This window comes from Theropithecus gelada, chromosome 14, assembly GCF_003255815.1.
Source record: "Theropithecus gelada isolate Dixy chromosome 14, Tgel_1.0, whole genome shotgun sequence".
Classification (NCBI taxonomy): Eukaryota; Metazoa; Chordata; class Mammalia; order Primates; family Cercopithecidae; genus Theropithecus; species Theropithecus gelada.
The window spans coordinates 15,780,490-15,806,061 of NC_037682.1; the positions used below are offsets into that span (position 1 = coordinate 15,780,490).

General features: G+C 44.3%; 1 protein-coding gene across 9 annotated transcripts; it reads right to left on the bottom strand.

Moving 5' to 3' along the window:
• Window positions 1–185: 185 nt before the first annotated feature.
• TMX2 (thioredoxin related transmembrane protein 2) lies at window positions 186–25,461 on the bottom strand. 9 transcript variants are annotated; one of them, XM_025355754.1, is made up of 8 exons: window positions 25,200–25,461; window positions 3,542–3,602; window positions 3,186–3,299; window positions 2,763–2,839; window positions 2,423–2,529; window positions 2,148–2,213; window positions 1,928–2,057; window positions 186–1,056 (listed from the first exon to the last, which is right to left on the bottom strand). In XM_025355754.1, the coding sequence occupies exons 2-8, from the start codon at window positions 3,582–3,584 to the stop codon at window positions 910–912; spliced, it is 684 nt and encodes a 227-aa protein (XP_025211539.1). In that variant the 5' UTR covers window positions 3,585–3,602; window positions 25,200–25,461; the 3' UTR covers window positions 186–909. The 9 variants fall into 9 exon arrangements, with proteins under 9 accessions (XP_025211539.1, XP_025211544.1, XP_025211538.1 ...); XM_025355759.1 differs by having other exon boundaries at window positions 3,186–3,376; XM_025355753.1 differs by having other exon boundaries at window positions 2,159–2,213; window positions 25,177–25,461.
• Window positions 25,462–25,572: the final 111 nt, after the last annotated feature.

Here is a 25,572-nt window from a genome sequence, read left to right on the forward strand (position 1 = left end):
AACCCACCACCTAACAGTGGCCCCTATTCTAGGCTTATGGAAACTAGCCTTCTGCAACTCTTGCCAATCCTGGGGATCAATGCCCGGCCTTTGGTAAAACCGAATAGGATGACCTTTGACGTCAAGATGGGCAATTCCTCTGCAGTTGCCAGGCTTTTCTAATACAGGAACACACAAAGGCGCAATCAAAAGGAAATCCCAATCTTTTTATTGTGGAAAACCATCAACTGGGTGTGGGGAGTAGGTCAGAGGGTTAGTGAAAGTCCAGGGGATTTCTCCTCCAAGTCCTATCACACAAAGGAAAGTCTCAAGCCTCTATTCACCCCTTCTCAATCCCCACAAAACAGGGGGTTGTTCAATATCGTCTTCAATGATAAAAACTTTGTGGTTAAAGGTTTCTCCTTAGGACTAGTGACAAAGTTAGGCTTATGCTTTTAGTAAAGACCATAAACCAAGCCAGAAGGGCTTAAGGAAGCAAGAGTCCTTGAGGGAAAATTCTTAGCTTTCTATACCCCAGCATCCTAGCTTAGGGTTAAATCTAGGTCTAACCAGGCTCTGCCGGTCGAGTAAGAAGGAATAATGAAACCGTAGTTTCATAGAGAAACCATGGAGACGTCTGAATAGTTGATAACACACTGACCCAAGCTTGGAGGAAAACCATTTCCCCTCCATCATAGGAGATCTCTTTCTTTCTTGCTCCAGTGAAACAGCTGGCCACCGCATGGCAGGCCTTCTTGTAGGGTGCCTGACAATTCCCTAGATGCCTCTTTAAAATCAGAAGCAGCACCCTGCCGCCCCACCCAGTCACAGCCAAACGGAAAACATAAATAAAAGGCTGTAGCCTCAGGCTTGTGGTTATGGAAGGAGCCTGGAATTGACAGGAGAGGAAGCACTGCCAAAGTGAGGATCTTATTTGTCCTTCTTGCTTTCCCCATCAGACACTCTGGTGGGGGTTGGAGCCACAGGCTGCTCCTCGGGGATATTGTCTCCAGCCTTTGATAGCTTCTTGGCCCGCTGGTATAGCTCATTTAAGTTAAATTCTCGGATCACATTCTCCTGCACAAAAGAGATGCACAAATCAGGATCTGGGTTGGAAGGGAGAGTAAAGAGCCTGGGAAGTAAGGCATTTTACACACAGTCTGGGAAAGGAAGGAGTAAGCAAAGGACAAAAATCTTCCCTAACCTTCCTCTTTTTTAGGTACCCAGAAAAGTCAACTGTTAAATACCCATTATGTGCCAATGGGTATTTAACTATTCAATGGGTATTTATTCACTGTGCCAAGAATTATATATACCTAAATTATTTAATGTAATCTGCAAAACAATCCTGTAAGCCAGGGGTTATTACCTCCAATTAACTGACAAGGAACCTAACACCTACAGACAATATGTGCAGAGGCCTTCAAGACCAAATCTTTTTTTTTTTTTCTGATGGAGTTTCGCTCTTGTTGCCCAGGCTGGAGCACAATGGCGCAATCTCAGCTCACTGCAACCTCCGCCTCCCAGGTTCAAGCGATTCTCCTGCCTCAGCTTCCTAAGTAGCTGGGATTACAGGCATAAGCCAGCACACTTGGCTAATTTTGTATTTTTAGTAGAGATGGGGTTTCTCCATGTTGGTCAGGCTGGTCTCGAACTCCTGACCTCAGGTGATCTGCCAGCCTCGGCCTCCCAAAGTGCTGAGATTACAGGCATAAGCCACCGTACCTGGCCTGAGACCAAATCTTAAACTAATAATTGTTCCCCAGTACTAGCAGGTCTGGCACATAATATATATTTGCTAAGTGAATTAATACATGAGGTCTAGTAACTAGTCCACACCCTCAAAGCTAATGGGCAAGTGGCAGAACTGTGAATCAAAGCCGGGTAGGGCTCGAAAGCCCACCTACTGTTCTACACCCTTCATGCACCTGCCCTTCCTTTCAGGTACCTCAGAGAAGGTCCATGAGACAGCCCGTCCTTTCTTGTCAATCTGTGGCCGCCGCATTACCTCCTTGCCACCTTGGAACAGGATCAGGGTAGGGAGCTGCTTGGTGAGGGGTGATGTGCTCACTTTGTACCTGCAGGGCCCAGAAAGTTCTCTAAATGCCCCTGTGTATAACCCTCAAAGTGATTCCCTGCTCAGACCCTCTGCCCAGGTCTTTACATACCGTGTACTAACATCAGTATAGCGTCCAACATCCACCTTCCCAAAATTTAACCCTGTACAGTTGTACCTGAAAAGAATATATTATTTAATATACTGGGAAAAAAAAAAAAAACAGTGGATCAAGGAAAGTGGAAGTATCGATATTTAAGAGGGGAGAGGGAGATGCTTTTGGTTGCCATGTGTAAAAATCAAGGACAAAAGAAGAAAAAAAAAAAACCAGTGAGAGGGAAGGCACAGCATCTTCATTTCCACCATCTCTCCTTTTGCACTACTCACTTGAGGGAGAGGTCAGCATAGATAGGAGCAAATGATTGGCAGTCATTAGACCAATTGGCAAAGAACTCCACAATCCAAGTGACCCTCTTGTCCCGTTCTAGTTCCTCCTGTCAAATACAGGGAAGAAAAGTGAGCTGGATCCACATAGCCTCCTGGGAAGTTTCACAGCTTAGCATCTAATTCCTCATCCTGGCGTTCCCTCTTCCCCAGCTCTCATAATGAACCACAGTGCCCTTGACATCCATTTTGAAGCACTGTTGTTCCTCCTAGTGAATGCAGAGCACAACTACAAAATCATCCACAAGGGACCCAAGAAACAGAAAAGGGAAAGAGCACTCACATCAATGGTTTTATCATTGAAGTACTTGATATACTCAGGGCCCATATATAGGGGGGGTTTGCACGTCATCAGGAACACTAAACACAGAAAGAAGATGTCAGAGGAAACATAAAAAGCCTTACACAGGGAATTTACTTCCAAACCAACCCAAGGATTTCAGCCCCCAAAGAATACATACACACTTGTGGATGTATGTAGATGACCAACACATTCCCTACCTCTACAAATACAGTCTCTATAAACTGTTATCATCTGAGCTACATATATAATTAATTAGGTACGAGATATGGAAGAAGGGTATGGAGAAACATGTTTGGGATTGCAACTGTTGGGACTGTGGTTTCCACAATCAAGTCTATCAACACAGTCTTACAAAAAAAAAAAAAAACAGAAAACAAAAACAAAGAAAGGTAGTCTCCTTACCTATGCAGAGTGTGATGTAAAGCAGGCCCATGCGAATATCCAAGCGGAAGAAAAGAATTGCGTTGGCCACTTTACTAAACATGAAAATGTTGCCTATATGTTGCTCCACAGTGACTGAAACACAGAGATGTCAGAGGTCAGGCTGGGCTGTGCACTCCTATATCCCATTCTTTGTCCCTCTTCATGGGGCACTTTGATATAGGAGATGGGGAAGGAATAGGTCCAAGTTCAAATTCAGCCTTGGAATTAAATGTAGGACAGATTTACCAAATGATTGCCACTCTCTTAACACGAAGGAAAGGACCTCCAAAGGGCATTAGATCTAACCTTATGACTGAGAAGTGGGCCAAACTTACTGGATCTGCGGTTCTTCATCATCACAATGGCACTGAGAAACATCAGGATCTCCACTTCTCTCTGGAACAGAATCAAAGTATTATAACAGGAATGCAGTGACTAGAGCTAATTTAGGTAGGAAAGGGAACTAAATATGTAATAAAAACCAATAGTGATCCAAACTGGGAATGGTAACAAGAACGAACGAACTGCAATTAGGTAAGGTGTACTGGGATAAACATCAGTCAGAAGACCTGGATTCAGGTTTTACTCCTGCCACAAACTTGCTGGTGCTTTTCTTTTTTCTTTTTGAGATGGAGTTTCACTCTTGTTGCCCAGGCTGGAGTACAATGGTGCAATCTTGGCTCACTGCAACCTCTGCCTCCCGGTTTAAAGTGTTTCTCCTGTCTCAGCCTCCCGAGTAGTCGGGATTACAGGTGCCTGCCACCACACCCAGCTAATTTTTTGTATTTTTAGTAGAGACTGGGTTTCACCATGTTGGCCAGGCTGGTCTCAAACTCCTGACCTCAGGTGATTCACCTGCCTTGGCCTCCCAAAGTGCTGGGATTACAGGTGTGAGCCACCACGCCCGGCCTGCTGGTGCTTTTCAACAAAGCACTTAATCCCTTAGCTTTGGCTTCCTCAACTGAACAGTATCTATTTCAAAATGCTACTGGGGAATTAAATAATAGATTAAAAAGAGTTGTATAAAGCATGATATGGTATAAAATCATAAGATTATTAAGATCAACTCAGTGTGACCCCTGTAGAATGAAACTTTTCCAGGTAAGTTTTCTTGATAATAGCCCATTAATATAATATCTAGCTATTCCATGTGTTTAATTTTTTATTTTTTAGACAGTCTTGCTCTGTCGCCCAGGCTGGAGTGCAATGGTGCAATCTCGGCTCACTGAAATCTCCGCCACCTGGGCTCACGTTTCTCCTCACTCGGCCTCCCAAGTAGCTGGAACTACAGGTGCACACTACTGCACCTGGCTATTTTTTGTAGAGACCAGGTTTCCTCATGTTGCCCAGGCTGGTAAGGAACTCCTGAGCTCAGATGATCCGCCTGCTTCTGTCTCCTAAAGTGCTGCGATTACAGGTGTGTGCCACCAAACCCAGCGCCCATGTGTTTAATTTTACTTAATCATTCCTCCCCACCCAATATTCATCGTGATAATCTATGTACTTTTGCTATAATTTGAGAGCTGAAAGGGGCTTTCAGAGCTCTCAAAAGCCCTTTTCAATACTCTTGTCTTACAGTCTTCTCACCTTCTAGAACAATGTTATGGTCCAACCTGTGGCTCACATGCAGCCCAGGATGGCTTCGAATGGGGTCCAACACAAATTCATAGACTTCCTTAAAACATTATGAGAATATATATATATATAAATATATATATATATATATATATATATATATATATATATATTTTTTTTTTTAAGCTCATCAGCTATCATTAGGTGTTATTGTATTTTATGTGTGGCCCAAGACAATTCTTCCAATGTGGCCCAGGGAAGCCAAAAGATTGGATACCCCTGTTCTAGAATGTAACCACCAAGTGAGCAAGTGAGACATAATAAACATGACAAAGACACTGAGAAGTAATAAAATTCTAAGCCTTGAAGTGACTGAACAGACTGCCTCTTGGCTAAGGGGACCCCAGAAAAACCTTGAAAACTGAATTCTTGGCCGTGACAGGGTGCGAGGTCAGACACCTCTTTATACCCCCTCCTTCACTTACCACCATTAGGCTTTCTTAAACAGAAAGTTAAACAGAAACCAGCCCTTTGAAAAGACTTGCTCCCCCTGACATCAACCAACTGCCTGACACTGCCCGTCCCTTTTGCAGTCAGGACAAAACAACTAACCAGCATTGCTTCCTGGTAAAAGAGCAGTGACCATGCAGTGGATCTGGCCAGGCTAAGGAGAACGCTAAGGAGAACGCAGTTTCTGTGTCCTCTGCTTCACCTTTTGACTTGAGAGGGCTGGAAACTCCACCTCAGATCACACTAACATTACCATTTTTGAACATGGGTCTTACGGACAGACATGAAGCTCAACTGAACATGCACATGTTTCTCCTTTCATAAATATTCATGACTCTGCCAATAGATTACTAAATATGTGTATTTGACCACCCTGCTTAGCATAAATTCCTGTTTCCTTTTACCCCGCACTCCAAGTGTCTGTTTTTGGCTTCTGAGCGGAGGCTCTGCTTCTCTGCCTGCAAGCTGCAAACGTTTATGAGAAATAAAGCTCTCCTGGCTGGGCATGGTGGCTCAAGCCTGTAATCTCAGCACTTTGGGAGGCCAAGGTGGGTGGATCACCTGAGATTAGTCAACATGGCAAAACCCCGTCTCTACTAAAAATACAAAAAAAGTAGCCGGGCACGGTGGCATGTGCCTGTAATCCCAGCTACTTCGGAGGCTGAGGCAGGAGAATCCCTTGAACCCAGGAGGCGGAGGTTGCAGTGAGCCGATATCGTGCCACTACACTCCAGCCTGGGCAACAAAGAGTGAAACTCCGTCTCAAAAAAAAGGAAAATAGGGGTGAGGGAGTATGACAGACTTTAGTAAATATTGTACCCGAGACAGAAATTAGGAAAGATTTTTTTTCTTTTTTTGAGACGGAGTCTTGCTCTGTTGCCCAGGCTGGAGTGCAGTGGCGCAATCTCAGCTTACTGTGGCCTCCACCTCCCAGGTTTAAGCGATTCTCCTGCTTCAGCCTCCCAAGTAGCTGGGACTACAGGTGTGCACCACCATGCCCAGCTAATTTTTGTATTTTTAGTAGAGACGGGGTTTTACCACGTTGGCCAGGATGGTCTTGATCTCTTGACCTTGTCATCCACCCCCCTCGGCCTCCCAAAGTGCTGGGATTACAGGCATGAGCCACCCTGCCCTGCCAGGAAAGATTTTCATGAATGAAACTAGGTGGGTTAGAATTGGGAATGAAAGTTGTGGAAAGGTGAATTTTATTTTAATTTAATTTAGAGTTTTTTTTTTTTTTTTGAGATGGAGGAGTCTTGCCCTCTTGCCCAGGCTGGAGTGCAATGGCACAACCTCGGCTCACTGCAATCTTTGCCTCGTGGATTCAAGCGATTCTCCTGCCTCAGCCTCCTGAGTAGCTGGGATTACAGGCAGCTGCTACCATGCCTGGTGAACTTTTGTATTTTTGGTAGAGATAGGATTTCACCATGTTGGCCAGGCTAGTCTCAAACTCCTAGCCTCAAGTGATCCACCTGCCTTGGCCTCCCAAAGTGCTGAGATTATAGGCATGAGCCACTGCTCCCGGCTGAAAGATGAATTTTAAAAGAGAGTTGTAGTTAACCAGGAGACCAAAGGTAGGACCAAAATAAATTCTCTAAGGACAGAAAATGGTCTATGGAGGGACTGGTTATTGCTACTGCAAAATTCATTTCTTTTCTTCCCCATACTACAACTAGACTTTCTCCCTGCTTCTTTGCATCCAGGTAGAACTGTTTGACTAGTACTTGAGAATGGAATGTGAATGAAAGTGATTTACCACTTCTGGGTTCAGGCAGTTAACAAAGGGTGTGCCCTTGCATTCCAGCTTTTTTTCATCTGCTGGCTAGATGATGCTGGGATGACCCAAGGCCCACAGGTTGAAGACAAAATGAGCCTTGGGTTCTAGGATGACTCTATAATGCAGAGTCCTTGGTTGATCTATTTAATTGTTTTAAAACTTTTTATTGTGGATAATTTGAAGCATACAGAAGAGAGGATAATTGAATGAACCCCTATTACCCAGCTCCAACAGTAACCAACATTTTGCCCCTGTGATTTCCAATTCATATATACTACCCATTTTTTTTTTCTTAGAGAAATTCCTATCAGCTGGGTGCGGTGGCTCACGCCTGTAATCCCAGCACTTTGGGAGGCCGAGGCGGGCAGATCACCTGAGGTCAGGAATTCGAGACCAGCCTGGCCTACAGGGTGAAACCCATCTCTACTAAAAACACACAAAAAGTCAGCTGGGTGTGGTGGCACGCGCCTGTAATCCCAGCTACTCGGGAGGCTGAGGCAGGAGAATCGCTTGAACCCAGAAGGCAGATGTTGCAGTGAGCGGAGGTTGCAGTGAGTGGAAATTGCACCACTGCACTCCAGCCTGAGAGACAGAGCGAAACTTCGTCTCAAAAAAAAAAAAAAAGAGAAAGAGTAGCACTTTTAAGGTATCAATCTGAAGAATGTTAAAGGAAACACAGTGCAGAATTTAAACATTTAAAAAGTTCTTGAACTAAAAATAACAATATTTGGCCGGGCGCGGTGGCTCAAGCCTGTAATCCCAGCACTTTGGGAGGCCGAGGCGGGTGGATCACGAGGTCAGGAGATCGAGACCATCCTGGCTAACATGGTGAAACCCCGTCTCTACTAAAAATACAAAAAACTAGCCGGGCGTGGTGGCGGGCGCCTGTAGTCCCAGCTACTCGGAGGCTGAGGCAGGAGAATGGCGTGAACCTGAGAGGCGGAGCTTGCAGTGAGCCGAGATCGCGCCACTGCACTCCAGCCTGGGTGACACAGCGCGAGACTCTGTCTCAAAAAAAAAAAAATAAAAAAAATAAAATAAAAATAACAATATTTGTAATAAAATCTTGTTTTAGCTAATTTAAGTTTTATGTTAGTGCATTTTAATAAATATTAAAGACTAATCTCTAGAAAGATAGGTTTTGCTTTAATCATAGCCAACTGAATTATACAACCCCTTTAAAAATTCCTTCTTACTAACCTTATTATGATTTACATAAACCATTCACAGTGGTTAGGCTGTTTTACCCTAAATCTCTCTCTTTCTCTAGCAACCCAGTTATTTTATTTGAGGGTAAAAATTCACTCTACAAGATTCTTGGTTTCTGTTTGTTTTGAGACGCAGTTTCACTCTGGTTTTTTTTGTTTTGTTTTGTTTTTTTGAGATGGAGTCTCGCTCTGTCACCCAGGCTGGAGTGCAGTGGCTCAATCTTTGGCTCACTGCAAGCTCCGCCTCCCGGGTTCAATTCTCCTGCCTCAGCCTCCTGAGTAGCTGGAACTACAGGCGCCTGCCACCACACACGGCTAATGTTTTATATTTTTTTTAGTAGAGACGGGGTTTCACCGTGTTAGCCAGGATGGTCTCGATCTCCTGACCTAGTGATCTGCCCGCCTCGGTCTCCCAAAGTGCTGGGATTACAGGTCTGAGCTATAACTGTGCCCAGCCTGAGACGCAGTTTCACTCTTGTTGCCCAGGCTGGAGTGCAATGGTGCGATCTCGGCTCACTGCAACCTCCGCCTTATGGGTTCAAGCGATTCTCCTGTGTCAGCCTCCAGAGTAGTTGGGATTACAGGCGCCCACCACCAATGCCTAGCTAATTTTTATATTTTTAGTAGAGATGGGGTTTCACCATGTTGGCCAGGCTGATCTCGAACCCTACGGAGGGCCCGAAAAGGGGACATCTCATTTTCTCCTTATTCTTAGATTTGTTCCCTGCCCTTTTTTTTTTTTTCCTTAGAAAGAGGAGCTGAGCTGTAGCCTCGGGTTCTTGTGTGGTGGATTGATGCATGCTGCTTGTGGGCAGGGCTCCACAGTGTCACCACTGAGTCATTTCTGCCCTCTTACCTCTCTCTCTCCAGAGGTCTGTGACCTCCGAGAGGGCTCAAAACGCTGGGTGATCAGCCCTTACACGCGTTTCCTGGATAAGGCATTTTTAAAATTGTTTTTGGGGGATTTCCCAAGTGCAGGGCCACTGTATATCTTGGGGGTCAACCCCCTGGACACTCCCACGAGGCCCCCAGTCATCCAGGGGCACCTTTCGGCTGGGAAGAGCAAATGCCCTTTCTCTTCAGAGCTGGAAAACTCAGTCTCTATGAAAACAACAGTTCAGTTCCACACACAGATGAACCGAATCAAGATAAATTTTAGGAGAAAAAGCAATAGAGAATTCCCTTCAGAATGCATATCCAAACTACAATTAGGATCCTTAAACAAGTTCCTAGGAGAAAACCAGCTCAGAATAAATCAAGGACCATCAGCCCTTGAAGGGAGGTCCAGGGCTCAGGACAACTTAACAGTTCCACCCGAGGAGAAGCTCGAACTCAGTGGGGCTTCAACGGGCTCCTGCTGGTACCTTACCTCCGGTTTCGGGCAACTCCTTCGGGGTTCCAAGTCTTCTCTGAGACCCACGGTGGGCACCATATTATTGTTGCCAAAAAGAGTCAAACTCACAGTGAAACCCCGTCTCTACTAAAAATACAAAAAATTAGCCGGGTGTGGTGGCGGGCGCCTGTCCTCCCAGCTACTCGGGAGGCTGAAGCAGAAGAATGGCTGAACCCGGGAGGTGGAGGCTGCAGTGAAGTTGCAGGGAGGGGGAGGTTGCAGTGAGATCGTGCCACTGCACTCCAGCCTGGGCAACAGAGCAAGACACCGTCTCAAAAACAAAAAAAACAAACAAAACTCTGTAAAATATTTTAAGAGATTTATTCTGAGCCAAATATGAGTGACCATGCCCCATGACACAGCCCTCAGGAGGTCCTGAGAACATGTGCCCAAGGTGGTCAGGGTACAGCTTGGTTTAATATTTTAGGGAGGCATGAGACATCAATCAAATACATTTAAGAAATACACTGGTTTCGTTCAGAAGGGCAGGACAACTCAAAGCGGGGGCTTCCAGGCTACTGGTAAATTTAAACATTTTCTGGCAGACAATTGGTTGAGTTCGTCTAAAGACGGGATTCATAGAAACGAATGTTCAGGTTATGATAAAGGACTGTGGAGGCCAAGTTTTATTGTGCAGAGGAAGCTCTCAGCAGACTTCTTAGACAGCAGGTTGTAAATTGTTTCTTACTGGACTTAAAAGGGTGCCCAGATCTTAGTTGATTATCTCCTGGATCTGGCAAGGAAAGAAGGAAGGAAAACAAAGGGGAGAAGGGATTCTCTATAGAATGTGGATTTTTCCCAGAAGAGACTTTGCAGGGCAATTTCAAGGTATGGGAAGGAAAGAGATTTTGGGGTAAAACATTTTTAGTCTTCCTTGTTATGCCAGAGTCAGATTGGAAAGTAAGTCACAATAGATATCCAGGTTTAAATAAAACCCATCTGATGAGAATTTATGGTTTGTAGGGCATGACTCACCAGACCCCTTAGAAAGGAATTTGGGCCAGATTAAAAAAAAAAAAAAAAATCACAGCTTAGTCCTCAGTCCCCCCTCTTGGCCAAAAAGCATTCCATAGAATATATGTGTAGGCCAACAAACACCAGCAGGTCGCAACGCGCTAGGAAGCCTCATTCCTAGAGTTGTTTGATTTGGCCATCTGGCAGGGTCCCACAGGACTAGGAAGGCTTGTTTCTAGAGTTCTTTTGATTTGATGGTCATAGTTTTAAATATTAGCGATTTAGATAATGGAGGGAGGACATGGTATGACCTGATGTAATAACCAATTGTTTAAGGGATGAAATGGGGTCAGGCTTAGTCTAAAAAAATCCCAGATCAGATCTATTTTCTGAGCTATTACGATCCGGGTCTTTAACTGTGCATTTCCCTTTTGCTGTGTCTGGCATAACACTTACAAGGAATATCTAATGCTAATAACAAATATCATAAAGACAGTGAAGATTTGGGTGTTCAGGGTTATAGGCAGAATCTGAGGGCAGTCAACAACCCAATCAGCCAGGAAAAATCCTGCATGCCTCATCATATTCTTTGAATAGACTTACAATTTGTTTATACTCCGTATTAAGGGTTATTTGCACCCTGTGATAAATCTTACTTGAAAATTGTGATACCAACATTAAATTAGAATGTAATACATTTATTCTCGCTTTCGGCCAATTTATCTCCATAGGTATAGCATCCTGAGGGAGAATATAAATTAAATCGGAGAAATGCCTGGTCATTGGTTTTTAAATTGTTATAGACTTATTAAAAGTAGACAAACCTATTTTTCCCACAACTTTTGTATTGCACCATATACTGGTATTTGGGAGAAAAGGTTTTATCACAGGAGAAGTCATATAATTCTACAGTGTTTTTTCCTCGGCAGGACTCCCTATGGCTGAGGGCCTTGAGAGTCAAAAGACTTATAGTCAATTAATTGTCTTAGGCCATATAGGAATGGATGTGGACAGGCATTCATTACTTCTTAAAATTATTAAGTTAAAAAAAAGCCGACAATAAACTCAAAAAGTTACAAGACTGACTTCTTTTTTTTTATTTTATTTTATTTTTTATGGAAACAGAGTCTGGCCCTGTCGCCCAGGCTGAAGTGCAGTGGCGTGATCTCAGCTCACTGCAACCTCCACCTCCTGGCTTCAAGCAATTCTCCTACCTCAGCCTCCCGAGTAGCTGGGACTACAGGCGCACACCACCACGCCTGGCTAATTTTTTGTTTTTTTGTAGAGATGGGATTTTACCATGTTGCCCGGGCTGGTCTCGAACTCCTGAGCTCAGACAATCCACCCACCTCGGCCTACCAAAGTGCTAGGATTACAGGAGTGAGCCACCACGCCCGGCAGACTGACTTATGTTTAACTTTTATGTGTTGAGCTACTGTAAGCTTGGTTTCTGTTACAGACTTATAGCAATTAGCTATACAAAACATAAGCATCATTCTGAAAAATAATTAAAAATATGTATATATACATATCTATATCTGTAGATATATTTATCTTCACAACTTATAATTCGGAGTATTATACCCAGGAGGCTTTGTTCCACGGAATTTTATCATGTTAGCAAATATTTTTCCTTAATTTTATAGTAAGCAGAAAATTTTTATGGTTGGGTTGGATGCAAAAGTGACACATAATAGTTTAGAAGGCAACCAATTTTGTTTTACCACCTGTGTGGGCATTTTTAGTACCTCCTTCTTGATTTGGAGGGTTTAATCTTGACCTTTTTTTTTTTTCTTCGAGACAGAGCCTCGCTGTGTCGACCAGCTTGGAGTGCAGTGGCACAATCTCAGTTCACTGCAACCTCCACCTCCCGGGTTCAAGTGATTCTCCTGCCTCAGCCTCCCAAGTAGCTGGGATTACAGGCATGCGCCACCACATCCGGCTAATTTTTGTAATTTTAGTAGAGACAGGGTTTCATTCTGTTAGCCAGGCTGGTCTCAAACTCCTGACCGCAAGTGATCCACCCGCCTCGGTCTCCCAAAGTGCTGGGATTACAGGCATGAGCCACCTCGACCAGCCAATCTTGACCTAATTTTATCCCTCAAAACCATCCCTTATAACCTTATGCGCCACCTCTTCCAAGATAGTCCTTGGGCCTAGAGGGAGGCAGCTTGTATAGTTTTAGCAGCAGAGCATTAGCAGTGAAACAGATCCAGGGTCAGTGGGATACCAAATAAGGGAGATTCATGTTTCTAGTTTTCAGAATACCACGATTTTGGTTTCCTTCAAAGTAAAACAAGGAGAGATAAAAAATGGCTTAATCTGCACTTAAAAAGTTAGGGCTGAGGCCAGACACTGTGGCTCACGCCTGTAATCCCAGCACTTTGGGAGGCAGAAGTGGGCGGATCACCTGAGGTCCGGAGTTCGAGACCAGCCTGGCCAACATGATGAAACCAGTCTCTACTAAAAATCCAAAAATCAGCTGGGCGTGGTAGAGGGCACCTGTAATCCTAGCTATTTGGTAGGCAGAGGCAGGAGAATTGCTTGAACCTGGGAGGCAGAGGTTGCAGTGAGCTGAGACTGTGCCATTGCACTCCAGCCTGGGCAAAAAGAGTGTCTGAGAATCCATCCCAAAAAACAACAAAACAAAACAAAACAGGGCTGAAATCTAGTATTAAGTATCACGCTTTTCCCTTAAAACAATTTTTTTTTAACTATTATTGAACTTATGCAGACAACTATACTGTTATAAAATTATAGTTCTAAGTTTGGAGACCTTGGGCAAGGTAAATTTGCTTACAAGTACATACTTTACCCAAATAACTTAAAAGAAAAAGATTCTTCTGGACCCTCCTTTTTTTTTTTTTTTTTTGAGACAGAGTCAAAAAAAAAACATTGAAAAGTACTTAGTTTTTGCTATCAGCCTTAATAAATGCTCCACACAAAAGACTATGCAATGGAGGATTTACATGATCTGATTTACGTCTTCAGTTTTATAGTACTAGAAAGGGGAAAACATCCCCCAATTAGATATAGTACCCATTTTTTTTTGAGACAGAATCTCACTCTATTGCCCAGGTTGGAGTGCAGTAGCGCGATCTCAGCTCACTGCAACCTCTGCCACCCAGGTTTAAGTGATTCTCCTGCTTCAGCCTCCCAAGTAACTGGGATTACAGGCGCCTGCCACCATGCCTGGCTAATTTTTGTATTTTAGTAGAGACAGGGTTTCACCATCTTGGCCAGGCTCCTGACCTTGTGATCCACCCGCCTCGGCCTCCCAAAGTGCTGGAATTACAGGTGTGAGCCACCATGCCCGACCTTATAGTACCCATTTTCATAAGACATTTTACCTATAAAAGGAGTTACAACTACCTTACATAAAGCTTGTTTAAACATCTTACATTTTACAGTTCTATTAACCTGAATGTTTTTATGTTCTGGTCCCAGGAAGCTTTTTTTTTTTTAAATCCCCAAACCATTTTACCTTTTCTGGTGCAAAGGGCTTGGGTTCTCAGCAGGCGGTTGCATCTATAAGACCTATGAGGGACAGGATATTTGATAAGGCTTCTTAAACAGACCTATGATTCTGTGGGAGGGGCACCCATGTAAAACAGGCCCTCTTAACCTACAAATTTACCATGACCTGGGTAACAGACATAGTTGGTGGGAGGATATCCCAGTTATCATAAAGCTAGTCCAACATGGCTTGTATATGAAACATACTAACTGCTTCATCTCAGGTACTTCACTTGGTATTTCAAAGGGAGAGTTGGGCAATTCCCTTCTCAGGGCAAACAGACCTTATAATGGCATTATCTGGCCCACTAGCTGATTGCTTTTTCAGGAATAAACCTCCTGTGCGTTTGGATCATGTATACTCAGTGATTGTTCAGTAATAAGCTGTGGGTCCTGCATTAATCCAAACAAGCTCTTAAATTCTGTAGCATTTAAAATTAAGAATTTTGTCCTTAAAGTGGTTATTTTTACAATTCACTATAATAAAGTTTTTTTTAAAAAAGCTGAATGATACTAATCTACAAAATGGAACAATTCCTTTACATTACACCCTTTGGTTTTAAATAGTTACTTGGTTTTGCCCTTCCCCTATATCGACTATTTTCTTGGTAACCTGTTGCCCTGGCTTGTTTTGTTTTGTTTTGTTTTGTTTTTTTAATCCATTTAGTTTTATCTGTATATTTTTCTTCATTATAAAGCAACTCTTAGCTTATTTTAATTATTTATTTTTTTTGAGGCGGAGTCTTGCTCTGTCGCCCAGGCTGGGGTGCAGTGGCATGATCACAGCTCACTGCAACCTCCACCTCCCGGGTTCAAGCAATTCTCCTGTCTCAGCCTCCCGAGTAGCTGGAATTACAGGCACACAGCACCATGCCCGGCTAATTTTTGTATTTTTTTAGTAGAGATGGGGTTTCACCACGTTGGCCAGGCTGGTCTTGAACTCCTGACCTAGTGATCCACCTGCCTCAGCCTCCCAAAGTGCTGGGATTACAGGCATAAGCCACTTAGTTTCTTTCTTTTTTCGTTTTTTTGTGATGGAGTTTCGCCCTTGTTGCCCAGGCTGGAGTGCAATGGCACAATCCCGGCTCACTGCAACCTCTGCCTCCCGGGTTCAAGTGATCTCCTGTCTCAGCCTCCCGAGTAGCTGGGATTACAGGCGCACGCCACCATACCCAGCTAATTTTTTTTGTATTTTTAGTAGAGATGGGGTTTCATCATATTGGTCAGGCTGGTCTCCAACTCCTGACCTCAGATGATCCACCCGCCCCAGCCTCCCAAAGTGCTGGGATTACAGGCGTGAGCCACTGCACCCAGCCCAAGCCACTTAGTTTCTTAACAGAAAAGAAACTTACATTTTTTTGAGAATTGACATCTTGCGTTTATAAATTTTTTCTTTTTTTTTTTTTTGAGACAGAGTCTTGCTCTGTCCTCCAGGGTGGAGTGCATTGGCGCAATCTCGGCTCACTGCAACCTCCGCCTTCCGGGTTCAAGGGATTCTCCTGCCTCAGTCTCCCAAGTAGCTGGGATTACAGGTGCACACCACCACACCCGGCTAATTTTGTATTTTTGTACAGATGGGTTTTGCCATGTTGACCAGGCTGGTCCCAAACTCCTGACCTCAGGTGATCTGCCCACCTCATCCTCCCAAAGTGCTGGGATTACAGGCTTGAGCCACTGCGCCCGGCTGATAAAATTTTAATAAAAGCGTATTTTATGTTTCTACTGTCTTAACTTCTTTTTTTTTTTTGAGACAGAGTCTGGCTCTGTCGCCCAGGCTGGAGTGCAGTGGCACAATCTCAGCTCACTGCAAGCTCTGCCTCCCGGGTTTAGGCCATTCTCCCACCTCAGCCTCCCGAGTAGCTGGGACTACAGGCGCCCGCCACCTCGCCCGGCTAGGTTTTTGTATTTTTTAGTAGAGACGGGGTTTCACCATATTCGCCAGGATGGTCTCGATCTCCTGACCTCGTGATCCACCCGTCTCGGCCTCCCAAAGTGCTGGGATTACAGGCTTGAGGCACCGCGCCCGGCCTTAACTTCTAGTAACCCAAATTTCCAGTGGGGAAAAAAAACTTGAGGGTTTAAACATGACTTTAAGATTTTTAAATTACTGGAGAGTTTTACCAAGGTTATGTAAATTAAAAGGCATCTGAACTAGCTTTTACCAAACTGATAAGCACTCACATTTTTTAAATTACTTGATTAGAGCTCTTTCATATAGTTTGGTAGTGAAATATCACTTCTATATGACATATATAAAGATACAGATATAACAGGCATGCAGAATAAAAGCCATGTTCAAAAGATACTTTATTTGCCTGTTTTCAAAAACAATTTTTCTCCCTTACTTTAGATAATTAGTAAAAGTTACAGGACACAACAAAAGGTGAAGGAGAGAGCCATCTTTCAAGGCCTTTTCAAAAAGAAAGAGGGCCGGGTGCTCACGCCTGATTTTATTGTCTCAACTTTATCTTTTTCTTTTCCTTTTTTTTTTTTGAGACGGAGTCTTGCTGTGTCGCCCAGGCTGGAGTGCAGTAGCCAGATCTCAGCTCAGTGCAAGCTCCGTCTCCCGGGTTTACGCCATTCTCCTGCCTCAGCCTCCCGAGTAGCTGGGACTACAGGCGCCAGCCACCTCGCCCAGCTAGTTGTTTTTTTTTGTTGTTGTTGTTATTTTTTAGTAGAGACGGGGTTTCACCGTGTTAGCCAGAATGGTCTTGATCTCCTGACCTCGTGATCTGCCCGTCTCGGCCTCCCAAAGTGCCGAGATTACAGGCTTGAGCCACCGCGCCCAGCCTTTCTTTTCCTTTTCAAAAAATTCCTTCACTGAAGCTGGGCGCAGTGGCTCACACCTGTAATCCTAGCACTTTGAGAGGATCACTTCAGCTCAGGGGTTCGAGACCAGTCTAGGCAACAAAGTGAGACCTCCTCTCCACAAATGATTTTTAAACATTAGCTGGGCATGTTTGTTGGCACGTGCCTGTAGTCCCATCTGCTTGACAGGCTGAGGCGCGAAGATGGCTTAAGCGCAGCAGGTTGAGGCTGTAGTGAGCTGCGACCATGCCACTGCACTGTAGCATGGGTAAGACAGCGAGACCCTGTCTGCCCCCTCAATTTTTTAAATTTAATTTAAAAAATAAATGAAATTACTTCACTGAGAAGGAAGAAGTCTCAACTCTTATTGCCTGGTTAGTCCTGGGCAAGTCCAATCCAAGGAGGGCCTACCTGGTGTCACGAATTAATGGGTCTATGATTGACAGCCCCCCCACATATTGGTGGGATACTACAGGAACCACACACATGAACACCATCCTTAACTGTCTATGACAACAAGAGTCTTTCGCTATCTTAGCCTATTTTTGAAAGTGAATATTTTGGGGGAATGTGAGGGTTATATCATCTGGTATTCTGAACCTAGAAAGTTACCTCTGAGACTTTCCGTGAAAAAAGCTTATTGGCTTAAGTCGCTAATTGGCTTTATTTAAAAAACATTTTAGGCCAGGCATGGTGGCTCACACCTGTAATCCCAGCACTTTGGGAGGCCAAGGCTGGTGGATCACCTGAGGTTGGGAGTTCGAGAATAGCCTAATCAACATGGAAAACCCCATGTCTACTAAAAATACAAAATTAGCCGGGCATGGTGGCGCATGCCTGTAATCCCAGCTACTCAGGAGGCTGAGACAGGAGAATCGCTTGAACCTGGCAGGTGGAGGTTGCGGTGAGCCGAGACTGAGCCACTGCACTCCAGCCTGGGCAACAAGAGCAAAACTCCATCTCAAAAAAAAAAAAAAAAAAAAAAAAAAAAAAAACCTTTTATCTATTTATTTATTTACATAAAACATTGATTGATTGATTGATTGATTGACTGATTGGAGATGGAGTCTCACTCTGTCACCCAGGCTGGAGTACGGTGGCGTGATCTCGGCTCACTGCAACCTCCGCCTCCCAGTTCAAGCAATTCTCCTGCCTCAACCTCCCGGGTAGCTGAGATTGCAGGCGCACACCACCACACCCGGCTAATATTTTGTATTTTAGTAGAGACAGGGTTTCATCATGTTGCCCAGGCTGGTCTCGAACTCCTGAGCTCAGGCAATCCACCAGCCTCGGCCTCCCAAAGTGCTAGGATTACAGGCATAAGCCACTGTAATAGGCCTGAAAAAAAAAATTTAGATAGCTCTTGTCTTAAACAGCTATCTTTCTAGTACCTATAAAAAGATACAGAAAGAACACAGCCTTGAAACTCCCTTGGCAAGATTTTTAAAAGACAGAAATCAGATTCAAAACACAAGTTAAAATTCTTTGTACAAACTGCTTGTTTTGGATCCCTTGAAGGGCCTGCAGAAAGGCACTGTGATCTGTGCTCTAGTGGCTGGCAATAAAATGGTTCACTGCTGCAGTCTGAGTTCAATTCCTCATAAGGTTAACAGTCCACTGCAGATACAAGTCTTTTGACTCAGGGGAAAAAAAAGAAACACTTATAAAAATTAGTTTGAGGCCAGGCATGATGGCTCACGCCTGTAATCTCAGCACTGTGGGAGGCCAAAGCGGGCAGATGGCTTGAAGCCAGGAGTTCGAGACCAGCCTGACCAACGTGGCGAAACTGTCTCCACTAAAATACAAAAATTAGCCATGTGTGATGGTGCACGCCTGTGATCCCAGCTACTCAGAAGGCTGAGGTATGAGAATTGCTTGAATCTGGAGGCAGAGGTTGCAGTGAGCGGAGATCATGCTAAAGCACTCCAGCCTGGGTGATAGAGCAAGACTCTATTTAAAAAAAAAAAAAAAGGCCGGGCGCGGTGGCTCAAGCCTGTAATCCCAGCACTATGGGAGGCCGAGACGGGCGGATCACAAGGTCAGGAGATCGAGACCATCCTGGCTAACACGGTGAAACCCCATCTCTACTAAAAAAAATACAAAACACTAGCCGGGCGAGGTGGCGGGCGCCTGTAGTCCCAGCTACTCGGGAGGCTGAGGCAGGAGAATGGCGGGAACCCGGGAGGCGGAGCTTGCAGTGAGCTGAGACTCGGCCACAGCACTCCAGCCTGGGCGACAGAGCGAGACTCCGTCTCAAAAAAAAAATAAAAAATAAAAAATAAAAAATAAATTTTATTTGTTTTAAATTTCCATTTGTGACTTCTGACTTTTGGGGGTACTCATTCGTTATTGGTACCATATAGACAATATGTAAGCACATGTATAGACACGTACATACGTATATATGCACATGTATCTATACAAAAGCCAAAGACTAGAGAGTTTAATTCAAAAGAGAAGAGTTTTAAACTCAACATGAACCCATTAGTGACTTTTGGAGCTCTATGAGGAAAACAAGAGGCCCCAAAAGAGAGGGTCAGTGACACCTTTTTCTTTTCTTTTCTTTTTTTTTTTGTATTTTTAGTAGAGATGGGGTTTCACCTCGTTGGCCAGGCTAGTTTTGAACTTCTGACCTCAGGTAATCCACCCACCTCAGCCACCCAAAGTGCTGGGATTATAGGCAGGAGCCACCACACCGTGCCAGTGGCACCTTTTTTTGTCTTCCTCAAGGGGTCTCAGGGTTGTCAGAAGTCCCATCTAGACCCCTTCAAGGGTTATCAAAGGTGGCAAAAGGAAGAAGTAAAAGTACATGGAAGAACAAGTTTTGGAGAAGTCAATTTGGGGAGATTTTAAGCTTCTCAAAAAGGCTAATGAAATTTTACATTTTCAAGGCAGGGTGCAGTAGTTCATGCCTGTAGTCCCAGCACTTTGGGAAGCTGAGGGAAATGTACCACTTGAGCCCAGGAGTTCAAGATCAGCCTGGGCAACATGGTGAAACCCCATCTCTACAAAAAATACAAAAATTAGCCAGGCGCGGTGGTATGTGCCTGTAATCCCAGCTACTCAGAAGGCTGAGGTGGAACGCTTGAGCCCGGGAGGTCAAGGTTGCTGTAAGGTGAGATCTCACCACTGTACTCCAGCCTGGGCAACACAGTGAGACCCTGTCTCAAAAAACAAACCAAAAAAAAAAAAAAAAAAAAGAAAGAAATTTTACGTTTTTCTCGGCAAAGATCATGCCAACAAGAAAGGAAGTGAACACAAGGACTAAACATAATTTTTTTTTTTTTAAAAGGGGTTTCAGTCAACTGAAAAAATTTCCAGGGCATGAGATCCAAAAGATCCAAAAGAGAAAAAGCAGAAAACCTTTAAAATAAAAAACTGGCCGGGCGCAATGGCTCACGCCTGTTATCCCAGCACTTTGGGAGGCTGAGGCAGCTGGATCACGAGGTCAGGAGATCGAGACCATCCTGGCTAACACAGTGAAACCCCGTCTCTACTAAAAATACAAAAAATTAGCCGGGCATGGTGGCGTGTGCCTGTAGCTCCAGCTCAGGAGCTGAGGCAGGAGAATCGCTTGAACCTGGGAGGCGGAGGTTGCAGTGAGCCGAGATTGCACCACTGCACTCCAGCCTGGGAGACAGAGCGAGACTCTGTATCAAAAAAAAAAAAAAAAAATTATAGCCTGAATATCAGCTTTTAGTTAAGCCAACTTCTGACCAGAAAGCTCTTTTTAAAAATCCTTTGTGGCCAGGCGCAGTGGCTCACACCTGTAATCCCACCACTTTGGGAGGCCAAGGCAGGCAGATCATGAGGTCAGGAGTTAGAGACCAGCCTGGCCAACATGGTGAAACCCCGTCTCTACTAAAAATACAAAATTTAGCCAGACGTGGTGGTGGGCACCTGTAGTCCCACCTTCTCGGGAGGCTGAGGCAGGAAAATTGCTTGAACCCAGGAGGCGGAGGTGGTTGCAGTGAGTCAAGATCACGCCACTGCACTCCAGCCTGGGCGACAGAGTGAGACTCCATCTTAAGAAAAAAAAAAAATCTTTTTTTTTTAAATTTTTTGTTTGAGATAGGGTCTTACTCTTCACCCAGGTTGCAGTGAAGTAGAGGGATCTCAGCGCACTGTAACCTAGGCCTCCTGGGCTCAAGGGATCCTTCTTCCTCAGCCTCCTGAGTTGCTGGAACTACAGTCGTGCACTACAATGCCTGCCTAATTTTTAATTTTTTGTAGAGATGGGGTCTCGCCACGTTGCTCAGGCTGTTTTAAATCTTTTATTATCAGGCCAGGCATGGTGGCTCAAGCCTGTAATCTCATCACTTTGGGAGGCCAGGGTGGGTGGATCACTTGAGGTCACGAGTTTGAGACCAACCTGGCCAACATGGTGAAACACTGTCTTTATTAAAAACACAAAAATTAGCTGGGCATGGTAGTGGGTGCCTGAAATTCCAGCTATTTGGAAGACTGAGGCAGGAGAATCACTTGAACCCAGAAGGTGGAAGTTGCAGTGAGCCAAGATCACGCCACTGAACTCCAGCCTGGGCAATACAGCGAGACTCCATCTAAAAAAAAAAAAGGGGGGGGTTGTTTCAGAATAAATGAATGGAGGAAAACAATGGTATAGATAAAACTAAATAGATATGAAAAGTTGAGCAAAGAGGCTTTGCCGCCACCACCGGGAGCCCTGTACTATCAGTCATGGTCAACCCCACCATGTTCTTCGACATCACCGTGGATGGTGAGCCCCTGGGCCGCGTCTCCTTCGAGCTGTTTGCAGAAAAGGCTCCAAGGACAATAGAAAACTTTTGTGCTCTGAGCACTGGACAAAAAGGATTTGGTTATAAGAGTTCCTACTTTCACAGAATTATTCCAGGGTTTATGTGTCAGGGTGGTGACTTCACACGCCATAATGGCACTGGTGGCAAGTCCATCTACGGGGAGAAATTTGAAGATGAGAACTTCATCCCATAGCATACAGGTCCTGGCATCTTGTCCATGGAAAATGCTGGATCCAACACAAACGGTTCCCAGTTTTTCATCTACACTGCCAAGACTGAGTGGTTGGATGGCAAGCATGTGGTCTTTGGCAAGGTGAAAGAAGGCACGAATATTGTAGAGGCCATGGAGCGCTCTGGGTCCAGGAATGGCAAGACCAGCAAGAAGATCACCATTGCTGACTGTGGATAACTCTAGTAAGTTTGACTTGTGTTTTAGCTTAACCACCAGACCATTCCTTCTGTGCTCTCCTCTCAGGAGAGCACCCCTCCACCCCCATTTGCTCGCAGTATCCTAGAATCTTTGTGCTCTCGCTGCAGTTCCCTTTGGGTTCCACGTTTTCCTTGTTCCCTTCCATGCCTAGCTGCATTGCAGAGTTAAGTTTAAGATTATGAAATAAAAACTAAATAACAACAACAAAAAGCTGGGGAAAGAAAAGAAAGAATGAAAACAAATTCTAAGAGGTTATAAAAGGTTTATGGAAATTTTCTCTTGTGTAGTCAAAGTTGATCAAGATTAGACAGATTTGTTTGTAAAGTTTATTAAAATTAGCATTAGTATTAAAAGCACATTAATATATAGCATATATTATATATATTATATGTATTTTTTATTTTACTTATTGATTGATTTTGAGACAGAATTTTGCTCTTGATGCCCAGGCTTGAGTGCAATGGCACAATCCTGGCTCACTGCAACCTCTGCCTCTCGGGTTCAAGTGATTCTTCTGCCTCAGCCTCCAGAGTAGCTGGGATTACGGGCACCCACCACCACACCCGGCTAATTTTCTGTATTTTTAGTAGAGACAGGGTTACACCATGTTGGCCAGGCTGGTCTCGAACTCTTGAGCTCAGGAAATCCACTCACCTCAGCCTCCCAAAGTGCTGGGATTACAGATGTCAGCCACCACACCTGGCCAAGTGTCTTATTTTCAAGGAGGCTCTTGGAAAGCATGGGAAGAATTCTGACAAATACAGGTTTCTGATAACTTCGAAATTGCATCATTGGACTGGGTAAAAATTTCCAAAGTCTAATGAAAATAAAACTGGACTCATAAAATTGCTAACCTCCAGACTAATGTTTTCCATTTTTCACCCACTCTTCTGACTTAGAATCACTAAAAATTAAAACAGACTTTTTTTGACTTGGAGCAGTGGCTCATGCCTGTAAATCCCAGCTCCTTAGGAAGCCAAGTCAGGAGGATCTCTCGAGCTCAGGATTTCAAGACCAACCTGGGCAACATAAAGAGACCCCACCTCAAAAAATTTTTTTAAAAATTAGCCAGGTGTGTAGTGCATGCCTTTGGTTCCAGCTACCTGGGAGGCTGAGGTGGCAGGATGGCTTTGCCCAGGAGGTTAAGACTACAGTGAGCCATGATCACACCACTGCACTCCAGCTTGGATAACAGAGCAAGATCTTGTCTCAAAAAAACCCCAAAAAACTAAAAACCCTGCCTTTTTCCTAAGGCCTTACCAGCTAAAGCTAGTCAACTTGTCTTTGAAAAAAAAAAAAAAAAAAAAATCACCGTAACATCTTATATTTGGACAAACTTTACACACAACCTACAATCTAGGAAAATAGATTGCTATTAATCTTCCCAACTGACTGCCCTCCAGACTCTAAAGAAACTAGTTTATACACTATACCAGATATTAAGCTTTGCCTTGTTCCATAGAAATGTCTCTCTTATTAAATCTGTTTGCCTACATCATGTATAGAGGCCTAGCTTTGAGAACTCATTTACAATGCCATCTCCTGAAAGGAGACACAGCAATTTAACTGAACTGGCCTATCCCCCAAAATGAGAGACTGGTTTAATGGGATCCTTTGCCGCTCAATTACTAGCCCAATTTCTCTCTCCACAGACACCAGCTCAGCTTTTATAGGGAAACTTCTAAGGAAGTTTCAGACAAAGGAAATAAAGGAGACCAGGGACTCACAGCCCAAAATATGGCATCCTGTATGCTAATTATTTTAAATTAAAGGTCCCTGGATACCAGCAGATACTGGAAGCAGCTTTACTCTGATAACTACCTTATCTGCCTAAAGTCCAGACCTGTCAAAGAAGAAAACAATTACTTCTGGTCTCTTCCCTGAGTTTTCATTAACTTAACTCATAGTACAGGAAGAAAGACTGAAGCCTGTCAACACACCCCGACAGATTTTTGTCAGAAACCACTGTCTGCTTTGCAGGCCCAACAGTCATTGTCCCACGCCACTGTATGTTCTCCAGGCCACTGAATCACCCTAAAAGTCATTTACAATCCACCTTAAAATCACCCACATTTCCCCATCTCCCATACTCCTGTGAAGAAGGGTATATAAGCCTCTGTACCCCACTGGTTCATTCTCCTTCAATTCCCTCATGCTATGCACGTTAAAATAAAATTTCTGTGTCTTTCTCCTATTAACGTGCCCTTTGTCGGCTGATTTTTCAACAAACCCTCAGAGAGCAAAGGGGAAGCTTTTCCTTGGCCCTTACATGCTATATAGCAGAGGGCAAAGTGCTTTAAGTTCATGTTCTGAGCAGTCCCTCCACCCATTCCAAGGAAGCACAGCAAGGAGGTTGGGACACTTCTCAAAGAAAGCCCAAAGATTTCTTTACAACTTATTTTTTACAATTCCTTTACAGTAGCCCCAAAATTTTATCCACTTTCGCATCCTCAGGATCAAGCAGAGTGCCTAGAGTGTACACTCTAGAAATGTTGATTGAATTAAGAAACGGCTGACAGTGTGTGCAGGTGGTGTGGCCACAAGAATAGTTTCAAGTCCCAGGCACTCATTAGTTGCATGACCTGGGGCAAGTCGCCTAAATATACCAAGATCCATTTCTTCACCAATGAAACAGGACTACTACTACTTGCCTTCCCTACCTTACTGGCTCCTCAGGAGGCTTTACATAATGAGCGGCACTGTAAAGTGCTATACACGTATATGTACAGTTTTGACAGGGCTGTTTCTTAGTCTAAATGGTGAAATGGAAAGAAACCTGGACTCAATAGTCAGAAGCTATTGGGCCGTTGTACAGGGCTACGACTAACAGGTTCCGTTTTCCCATATTAAACACAAAGTTTAGTCTCGACGATGTTTCGGACTCTGCACTTTATAGTCTGTTAAACCTGCTACAGGCTCGGAACCTCAGGTGTCCTCAGAAAGGTAAACCCCAGGGTTCCCAGATGCACCTGCAAGGGCAGGGACAGTCAAGGTCGCGGTACTAAGACGCGGGACGCTCACCCAGTCAAAGTCACACGGGTTACCGTCTTCGCGTTGGGTGGGCAAACCGTGGCAGAGTGGCGGCAGTTTCCTCACGAGTAGGAAGGCAGCAGAGAGCAGGGCCGACAGAAGGTAGTAAGGTTGGGCAAGCCATCGTGAAAGTCGCGGCACCGAATACACCAGAGCAATTAGAGGAGCCAAGACCGCCATCTTTTCGGCCGCAAGGGCCACTGCTCACCGGCGTCGTAGGTCCGGCCCCGCCTCCCCCACCATAGCGACTGCTATTGGGCTACATCTCAAACGTACGGCCTCTAAACCCGGATGTAGTTCTCTCAACGCTGTAGTATGTCAGAACCCAAAAAAGAACTTAATATTTTATTGGTTGGTATAGCTGTCGCTTTATCAGCTTAAGTCATT

Excerpts from the sequence above, each read along its gene's own strand:
- TMX2 (XM_025355750.1), bottom strand. The coding sequence starts at position 25,365 with ATGGCGGTCTTGGCTCCTCTAATTGCTCTGGTGTATTCGGTGCCGCGA. Across the intron at positions 2,214-2,422 it reads TATGCTGACCTCTCCCTCAA|GTACAACTGTACAGGGTTAA; the intron begins GTGAGTAGTGCA and ends TATTCTTTTCAG. Across the intron at positions 2,079-2,147 it reads TATACTGATGTTAGTACACG|AGAACTTTCTGGGCCCTGCA; the intron begins GTATGTAAAGAC and ends AGGGGCATTTAG.